Source organism: Copidosoma floridanum, unplaced genomic scaffold (assembly GCF_036245765.1).
Source record: "Copidosoma floridanum isolate Cflo_tuat_1 unplaced genomic scaffold, Cflo_Japanese_pri ptg000040l, whole genome shotgun sequence".
In the NCBI taxonomy this organism is placed as follows: domain Eukaryota; kingdom Metazoa; phylum Arthropoda; class Insecta; order Hymenoptera; family Encyrtidae; genus Copidosoma; species Copidosoma floridanum.
In genome coordinates, this window is record NW_028321917.1 from 1,544,069 (window position 1) to 1,554,740 (window position 10,672).

Sequence of the window (10,672 nt, forward strand, 5' to 3'; positions counted from 1 at the left end):
ACTGAAAGTACGTCACGAGGGATGAGATGAAGGGGGGAGAATCAAGGAAAATCCGCTTTCGTCCCACTTTTTCTCAAGGCAAAAATCTGAAATTGTTGATTTACCCTCGCGCATAACGCGCCTATATAAGTACAACTTCAAAAAATCAATTTAAAAAATTTTGGTAGGTCTGTCCAAACTGAGAAAATCATTGGATTCTGTACCGTAGTATCTTAACTACGTAACAAGCTACATTTCTAGCGAGTGAGTTAATGCCACGCCACCTAATAGATACTCACACACTTTGTTCTGCACGTCTTGTACACCCCTCTCACGTTCTCTGCTCTTTGGCCGCGTTGGTAGCGTCACTCGTCGGTAAATTATAGAATGGAAGACGCGCTAGAGTAGTACGCCAGCCGTCCTGCTCTCTAATACTAATGTTAAGTTGTAATTATGTGCTATTGGCGCGCTGTGGAGAGGTACGCTATACGGAGAGAAAAATCATGGAGCAAATGCATAGCTACGATAAAAATGCCCCCCCTTTTTTGACTCTATGGGGGTGGCTTATGATGTATATGTTTTCAACACATGTAAGCTATAGCCTACAAGCATAAGCGCTATCCCCAGAGCAAACGCATGAATGCACTGGCTTTTTTTCCATCGTGCCTATGCGTTTTCGGGAGGGAGGGGATACTGTACAGTAGCAGTCATGTATAGGTACGTATACACTACTAGTGTACTGCACACTATAGCTGACTACAGGATGGTATCCCCTCCCTCCTGAAAAGGCATAGGCACGATGGAAAAAAAGCCAGTGCCTTGATGCATTTGCTCTGTTGCTAGCACTTATGCTTGTGGGCTATAGTTTACATACGTTGAAATCATATACGTCATGAGTTAATCGCATAGGGTCAAAAAGCGGGGGGCGTCTCCATCGCAGCTATGCATTTGCTCCATGATTCTTCTCTCCGTGTAGCTACGCCCGTATTACGGCTTATATTATATTCTTCAATCCAAGGCTATATGTAGTTCTGCGCATGTATATACATCATGATATGTAATGATATGCAAATCATCACGCACACTTGTTGTATTGGATATTTTGTATTACGGCAGTGATAAAATCTCTTTAAAAAAATTATATAGAAATGAATTTGTATTCGTAATAAAGTATATGAATCATTTTTATTTTGAAACATTTTTTGCAATACATTAACTGTTAATCTATACTATACATTATTCTTACAATATTCATACACTGTTAATAGAAAAAATAGAATATAATTATCTGTAAATGAAATAAAAATTTAATATATTTTTATTATATTTATTACACGCACAGTGCGCGCATACTTAGGATATATAACGTACTACATACACTATCAGCTTGCATAACTCAGGCTTATGCTGAACTATAATGGACTCTCAAGCGTTCACATAGCAAAGCTAATTGCTACAAAGCCTGGCACACGAAGTGACTTGTTAATTAGTACTACAATCGCTGCGAAGCAGCAGGCTTACTACTTTTTTCTTAATGCAGCTTCACGGAAAAAAGTTACCATGCAGGTAAGAGAGAAAAGTACGGTAAAGCCACCCAAGTAAAACTATTGTATACAGTTTGTATATAAATTGGATCAAGTTTTTCCCTAAAAATGATTCTACATTATCTGTGTATAATTTGTATATAATCTGTATATAAAATACTTAAAAAATCCTTACTGTATGTATTTTGGGTAAACAAATTTTTACATAATGATGATCATTAACCAGCTGTATACAAATAATATATATATTAAGTATACATCTCACACAACCATTAGAAAATACTTATTTAATGAATTTTATAACTATTTTTTTTCAATAATCAGGTAAGTACATAACTTTTATAATATGTATATGAGTAATCTTTGTAACTTTCATTAAATTGAATATCAACAGCGTGCGTAAGTTTTACGTGTATAATCTAAACAAATTTAAATAGACATTATTAAATTAAAATCATGTAATCAACTAAGTTTCCTCTTAAATTTTATTTGTTGAGCGTGACTTTATCTTCGTTTTAAACCATGCACTGGGACATGCTTTTTTTGACGGTTTGATTATCCATGCTTTTCCATTTCTGTTCTATTGCCTACGTTCTTACAAAAGCTGTAAGAATTGAAATACATGATCAGTATTTTAATTAACTACGATCTGTTTTATACGTCTATCAATGTTACGTGACATAGCATTGCTTCCATGTTCGTAAAATTCTGGTCTTCAATCTCCACTACTTGTTTTTTTTTTCCTTTTAAAGAGCATTTTGACAAAGCTTTATCTGTGAATCCTAACTTTATTAAACATCTTGCCAGGCTAGTTTGTTTCGTTTGTGTGCTCACAACGTTTCTTAGATAAATAATATTGTGAGAAATTGATGTAAGTTGTATACAACTGATAAACAAGCAATATACAATTAATATACAGATAATGTAAAATAATTTTCGAGTTAAAACTTGATCCAATTTATGTACAAACTATATACAATTTTTAACTTGGGCACTACCGATGTTCCCCTCCATTGCCTACAAACGCAAACACCGTGTCTGTCGCTGTTACAATACGGCGTTTAACTCAGTTTGGTCGAGTAAAATTAGAGAGAGCGCAAAAAACATATAGGGCGTTCTAAGTTTAAGCCCGAAAAACTATACCACGAGATTAAGCTCATCAAAAGCTCTCAAAAAGCTTTTTACAAAATTTAGATTCGATGGATGATTAACAAGATATTGTTGATTAAATCATTAATGAATTTCTCCAATCACAGAGCACTTAGCCTCAGGAGGTGGGACCTAAGCATTGTGGAGGGGTGACTACGCATAGCTAAACTCTTTAACGGAGAAGGTGGTAATAGGGATGCCAGACAACATGGTTACCAACTGCAGAGATTTGATCAGTTACCATACCAGTGCAAAATTCAAATAGCAAGCGTGTAAGGCAAACAAATTTCCTATCAAAAACGTCTTTTACTTTATTTTTTTGACAAGTACACAATTTTGTGAAAACAATTCAGAAAGGCACTTTCAGCATTAACTGTAAGAGTAAGTGAGAAGGTGATAACGGTTACTGAGAGGTGGCAACGAATCCAAGCCCTACCCCATTCATTCTCCATCAAGTTGCAGTATATTATACTAGAGACAGCAAAAGTATACATATTGGTGCGAAAAGGGAGGTAAGAAAAGCAGTAGCAGCTGAGCCGGCAGCCAGACACTGCTTGATCAGATTTTTGTTTTTCAGCTTACTGGCAGTACTCGAATTTTTTTCTGCTTTTTTTCAATTATCATTGCTTATCTCAAGAATTGTTGAGTTTTAAGATAAAAGCTTAAAATGAAAGTTGTTCAGACAATAATTCAGCATAGGGATTAGTTATTTGAAAAAATTAAAGATATTATCGTTATCACACAATGCACTCACGGACAAAAAAGCCCGAAAAATTCAAGTATTAAAAACTAATACTTCCAGTGCTTGAAATACAACGAAAGTAGAGTATTTCGTTGCATTTGGTATGCTTTACAATAACCGCAAGTCTAATCTAATAGTTTGTAAATGGTGACTCATTCTAAAATTGTTAGTTCTCAATTTTAATTCCTTACATTATGAGTCCAGCCAAAAATATGGATAAAATAAAATGAAATTGATAGGTCCAGAAAATATCTGTGATGTTTTTAAATTAAAAATTTTCAACTAAATTAACAAAAAAGTTATTCAAAAACAACTCTGATAATTATCTGATTTCCGTCAATTTTTTCCGATTGATTTAATCAACCCTTTTGCCGTAAACAATGGATTTCCTATCAAGTAAGTGGATTTGAATACACCTGGTAAGTCCGTGTACACTTCCAAAAGCTTTTGGTACAAAGTGTTCCCAACCTCAATAGTTGCATTTATACGCGAATGGGTCTATTTGCTCGGATTAACAAATTTTCATTGTCACTTAGTCATTTTTTAACTGACACTGCACCTTATAACGTATTTTCTTACTTTTTTGAAAATTTATTCTAAGGAGTACAAAAACTGGAAGGGGAACAGTGGTGTGGATATATATTTTTGGAATAAAATTGATCCTACAGCTCAGTATAAGATAAAAGATGACAAAGTAGTGAGTTCAACCGTAATCTTGCTGTTTTTCTTTATGTAAAAAATTTGATAAAATTTGAAATGCTTTTTTTTTTACCTGCAGAAATCATTGGATCCCTAGCAAAGTGGCGATTTCTTACTGTTTGGTACTGTAGCCTGATTTTATGCTTAGGGAATAAATAAAACTTCTTAAAATCAGGCATTTTAAATTAATTAATAATTATTGAATATACTTGGAAAGTTTTTTTTAGCTATGGGGACTGACGGACAGACCTAGTGGTAATAAATTCTACTAAGAAACATGGTAACCCTAAAGTGCAAAGCAGACTCATTTCCGCAAGAGGCATCATGTACAGTATGTTTTACAGATAGTTGTGGTAGCTAAATAAAAAATAAATACCCGAATAAGACACAGTAGTGATAAACAGCTAATACATAAATGTCAAGTAGTTTACTTTTTTTTTAAGTATGAATCATCTAGTATGAATACCAGTTGGGTAAATAAAAAATTTTTTTTTCAAAACCATTCCCCATAAGGAATGTAAATATTATTTCAGAAAAGTCATGAAATCCATAGAAAACTACTTAAAAAAAAAAAAAAAGTTTAAAGTTATTGTTAGCATGGATATTACATGTACAGCCTAGTTATGTTAAATGTTCTATCTGAAAGAAGTAATTTCTGCATTATTTCTCAACCAGTATTATTAATAGGACAACGAAACCATTAGAAGCCGAGATACGGTATTTCCTCTTTCAAAAGCGCAACGGTCGCCTTAATTATTATTTTGACTTCGAACCTAGTGCTCAGCTCTTAGCGGGTGGCAGAGACAATTTCTGCTTGTGTTTTTGTTCACTAAATCTATTTTTACGGCGAAGGGGTTGATTAATATCAATCGGAAAAAGTTGACAAAAATCAGGTACCTACCAAAGAGTTTTTTTCAAATGATTCCTTTGTTTATTTAGTTAATAATCTAAAACTTTAAAATATTAAATATACTGTCTAAAACAACAAATTGCATTCAATTTAATCGCAATATCACTTGCTGGACTGATATTATAGGTAATAAGAATAAAAAACTAACAATTTCGCAATAGGTCGCCAGTTACAAATTGTTAGATCAGACTTGTGGCATATTGTGAAGCCTACTAAATACTTTTTTCGTTGTGCAATAATAATAATTTTTAAAAAATTTTTCCTAATACTTAATCCGTACGCAAAATTTTCGTCTGAACAACTTTAATTTAAAAATTAAAACTCAACAGTTTTTGAGATAAGCAATGATGACTGAAAAGAATCAGAAAAAGAGTTATTTGCTGATAAATAACAATGTTTTCGGTCGAGTTCACTCGTCACCAGGGATCGCAGAAAGTTTATTTAATTTTTAATTGTTACCTATATAAATTAATGTGCCACATACCGGTGGCTTGTGATTACCTTATAATTTACTTAATTAATTGCAGAGTACAAACACACATATACGGTACTTCGTAGACGTAGGAACGGTGAATAAAGTAAGGAATCATATGTCCCAATGGAAGGGGAATTGCGCGGTTGAGGAAAAGTGCCGTGGAAGAGCTTTTGGGAGAGAGACGGAAAAAGTTTCAGTTTTTCCCGGGATTCTCATGGTGAGAGCATCAAGGGTCAAGGAATCACGCTCAACTTGTTGTTGAGGACTGCAACATCAAAGCCACAAGGCAAAGTCAAAGCAGCATTTTTTTTTTGGTTTGTTATCGTTGATTTCTCACTTTAGTTTTTTTCAAGTTGGTCGTAAGTAATACAAAGTCGTAGCATTCTGATTTTGAGATTTTGGCTCGTGGACTGCTTGAAAAAAAGGTTTCTTGTCACCAAGACAATAAAATCCTAGTAGTGGTCTCAATGAAGTGCATCAACTCAATTGATGGTGTCTTGATTTGCTTTTAATGTGTATATGTTTTATTTTGCCCTCCTTGAATCTGGTGGTCGACGTATTTCCGGGCGTGTTGGGTTCCCGTATGATTGTTAATATTTTGTCCCTCATCTCTTTATCCAATGAACACACTGGAAGAGTTATTTACGTTATATTTAAGAATTTATTTAAGTCATGCTCAATTGAATATTTAGTTTTGATTTAAAGAGACAATTTGTAAAGAGCGATGTTGTTTAGGTTTTATTTTATTCCTTTGCGTATGTAAATCAAATGTAGAGCACATGATTTCTTAAAAAAGAGTGAGACCGTTTCAATATAATTTGCGTATTAGCCATATTTTGTATTATGAAGCAGATCAATCATTCTATTTTAATTTGATTTTGTACGTTCATATTAAGGATTACATATTCAGCAGCATGGTTTGAAATTCATTCGATCATAATTTATTTTTGAGGATTTTGTGTATGCGAAATAAATATTCAACACACAAAAAGTGAAATTACCATTTCTTTCATCATTCTATGTTATGACAATAAGATTACCTTTTTTATTTCTGTACAATTCATTATTGCTGTTATAAATTACAATTTACAAAAATGACCCAAGAATCGTTACACAATCTTCATTGTCATTATTTGACAACATATACCTCTCCCCAAATCCCACGCAACCTTGCATAATATACATAAGATGAGGACTGTTAAGCTGCTGATCACCTGTGCTGGCTTTTATTATAATTTATCAAATAATTATTTGTAAATGTACAACATAGTTTATCTACTTATTACCAGCATTTTCTTGCCCAAAAATATATTCAAATATTACACAAGACTGAAAACAGTTAGGCTGCTTAACCGGGCGCTTACTTACCCAAGAACACTTTTAAGAATTAATAATGACTAAACTGTACTTTAGTTTCTTATTATTGGTATTTTCTTGCTCAAGATTATTCTAGTTGGTATTTATAACAGAAAAAATGGGACTACTTAGTGTTTGCCGAAAAAAATTAAGTTCTTATTCACATTCAAGAGAGAGTTAAGCTCCTTATCTATGGCTCTTGATTGTCTAAGCATACATTAAAATTAATGTAATAATTATTTATATTTACAAAACAGTATATTAAGCCTCTTCTCCTACGTTTGTTTCCCAAAAAATTAAATAAGTTCTTATTTATAATTCAAACTTCACTTACGGCGCTTGCTCGCGAAAGCATAAATTTGTTAATCGCTTATAATAAAAAAGAAATATTTAGTCCTTACTAGAATTTACTTTCTTCAAATTTAAGTTAATTGTTATGTAAAACTAAAAAGCAGTTAAGTTTCTCCTAATTTTTTCTTATTCTCTAAAAATTGAATTTAGTGCTTATTTACAATTAAAATAAAGTTGAGCTCCTCTTCTACGGCACTTGCTTCCCAAGCATGAATTTCTTAATTTTTTTGAGTTGTTTGCCACAAGAAAAAAAAATTATTAGTTGTTACTAACAAATAATTGCTTAAAAATTAATAAAATTAAAAATTGTTTAGTTGTCACTAGCGCACACTTGCTTATAAATTGATCAAATTATTGTCTGAATTGTAGCAAGAGTGTTGCTGCCCTGTTGGCTGCGTCTATTTTGACAAAGTCAACTAATTTGTTTCTTAAAATTTAGGAGGGATCGCGGCACAAAAAAACTACTCAATTTACAAATGATTAATTAAAATCCATCTAAAAAAAGACAATTTTTCTGGATTCATCGGAACGGAGGATGGGAATGAACTAGGTTAAATAAATTTAAAATGCACTGATAATGAGCCACGAACGAAGATATATTTCATGGCTGAAGGGACAAACTCCGAAGAGAAAAACCCAAGAGAAGAAAAATTAATGAAAATACAAACAAGTGAGGTTGAACAATAAATTTAAGACAAACTTCCTGCAATAAAGAGTGTGTACTTGTGTATTGTGTGTAGAAAACGTATACGTGTGCGTCCGCACGTGTCTTGAAAAACTCATGAATCGACAAACGTCGCACGGTCCGTGAAGCGGATTTTCGCCGTGCTTTACTCGCAGCACGCCGAGCTTCTCGAAGATGATGCAGATGACGATGATGATGAAAAAAGGAAAGCGTTAGAGAAATTAACCCCAAAAAGGTGACTCCCAGATACACGTGTGCGTGATGATGATGAGGAAAGATGTAGAAACCAGTAGGACGAATATAATACCCAACTATGCCAGATACTCGAGATCGCAGTCGACAACCGTAGACCACTCTGTATAGACAGATAGTTCGGAACTGACCCAGCGCGCCCACCCAAAGTAGTTGCAAGACCCCCCTTCCCTTTTTAATTCTCCCACCCGCTGCAGTCGTCAGGATCCATCAATCCCTTACACCTTATGTGAAAAGTCGGGAAAAGAGAGAGAGAGAATGATGTAAGCAATTAAGAGAATGGAAGAGACCTATGACCCGAGGACACTTAATGGGAGCAAAGGAGATGGAGATGTAGGTGCATGATAGAGAAGGAGAGAAAAGTTTAGCTAATGAGAGTATAGAGAGAGAGACTTAATGAGTTGGCGCGAGAGCGATTAATTGTACCGACTGAAACAAAAGGAGAAAAAGGATGAAGGTAAGAAAGAAATTGACCGGCGCTTGTATATGTGAATATTTGATGAATTTTGTGTGAACTCGGTGTGCTGCCACCTTCGGCGTTCTGCGAGGTTGATCCTCCACCGCTCACGAGGCGGTCTACGAATTTTAGTCGTTTCGACTAAACATTGTCCATGCCTAAAAAACATTTAAATTTCTCCCAGTCTGCATTTTTTCTGACGAAAATAAGTTTAGTTAAATATGTACAACTGAAAGAAAGTTAATCTTCTTATCTACGGCTCGTGCTTGTCCAAACAATAATTTGTGCTCCCATGCTTTATTTTTAGAACACACCTATCTACACTACATGTGCCAGAATAATTTGGCTTGCAGTTAACTTCATGACAAGACCACATTAAGTAAAGGCAGAGCCAGAGGAAATGTCAAAAGTCAATTTAAGCATTCTTGGATACACGGGTCTTGCTTCCGGTGTTAACAACTTTTTGGTTTATATTTGTCAATAAAGCTAAAAAATAGTATCAAAGAGACTGAATCAAACCAAAAAACATAAGGCATACTGATGTACTGAAAATATAAATACCTATTTTTTGATATTCTGAAATTCGAGTACGCGAATCTGAAATAAATAGCACGGTCGCCGAAGCTTTGTCTGCTTTTCCAAACTTACCTCATACTCCCGTGCTACTTAATATTCATGCTGATAGGAAAGTTTGCTAATTTTTTGTTCTTATAGCAGGGGGATATGGAAAAGCATTTAAATATTTAGTTGAAATAACAAGAATACGCTTAGAAAGTAGCTATAATTTCTTTAAATATATTATGCAAAGTGCTGTGTATTTTTCACACTATTTGTTCTTAAAAATTGTCTTTTATGTTTTGTATCGTACTTAAAATTAGAGCATGCACAATACTTTGGTGTAGTAAATTCTTCTTTGTAATGAAAAGATCTTACTTTATAAAATAATAAATTTTAAAACAGTAAAATAAAGAATTTTCTATAACTTATCTTACAGCAACCAATAAAAATGTACTTGCATCTCCTAAAATTAAAATTTTTAAAAACTCACATTTTTATAACATTAAAATTTGTAAGACAGTTTATTTAAAGCCATTATAGCGACTATCTACTACTCATTGCATACAATTTTTTAACAATTGTTACTTGAAAATGAAATCGCAGAAAGTGCCCTAATAAAAGAATATTTTTCTAAAAATCATATTTAATTGTTTAATATGTAATAAGCGTGGTGTGTACATTAGTGTTTGAATAAATAAGTTACAATTTAAAATAACGTTCTTCCTTTCAGGTGACTTTAATCAACAATTTAGAAACTTTTGGTATCAAGCTGGAAGATTTTGCCAAAGATTGTCAGGGTATAGGTGCAAGTACCACCATAACTGATATTCCAGGTAAAAAGACACCGAGCGTATTAGTTCAAGGAAATCAAGTTTTATACGTGTATAAACTGTTAATCGGTAAGTTTTACAGATTCCAACTGTCTGCAATTAATTAGAGACATAAATTAGAAACATAAATGTTTTTACTTTTCTAGAAAAATATCGTATTCAAAAGAACTACGTAAAGGGTTTAGAATTCGCTCCTAAAAAGCGGAAGTAAACTTCACGTTATATTCAACATTTAGTCTGTAAAGACCGAAAGTCAACTATGAAATTCTTAAAAAAAAGTGACTTACCCTGTAAATATTTTATTGTAAAACTTTTAATTTGTGAATATCGGTCAATCTTATGTCTTACGTATTTTCTAGAGATTTTTAATTTATTATATTTAAGACAGACATTGTAATAAATACTGTAAATAAAATAAAAATTCGTAAACTGCAGACAAACAAAAGTTATATAAACATTTACTATACTACACATACTGTCTTTATTCATATGTTTATCTCTTCAAGAATACTATAAATTACTTATAGTTATTCTACAATATTTTCATACAATATGATATGACTGTCTTGATGATAATTTCAAGTCTTTTTTTGTTTCTTTTTCAGCTACTCTATATTTATTTGTAGATTCTCGTTGCAACTCACTACTTTTCAGTATTTAATTTTTTTACAAATTTTGTCCAACG

The 10,672-nt window shown here is 33.0% G+C and overlaps 1 protein-coding gene across 2 annotated transcripts in view; it reads left to right on the plus strand.

Moving 5' to 3' along the window:
* eIF2D (eukaryotic translation initiation factor 2D) overlaps positions 1-10,340 on the plus strand; it is a 256,632-nt gene extending 246,292 nt beyond the window's left edge. For both annotated transcript variants that reach the window (XM_014359242.2, XM_089597809.1), the window contains exons 7-8: positions 9,888-10,056; positions 10,134-10,340. In XM_014359242.2, coding sequence (XP_014214728.2) covers positions 9,888-10,056; positions 10,134-10,198 — 234 coding nt within the window. In that variant the 3' untranslated portion in view covers positions 10,199-10,340. The remainder of the gene's footprint in view (positions 1-9,887; positions 10,057-10,133) is intronic.
* The last annotated feature ends 332 nt before the right edge of the window (positions 10,341-10,672 follow it).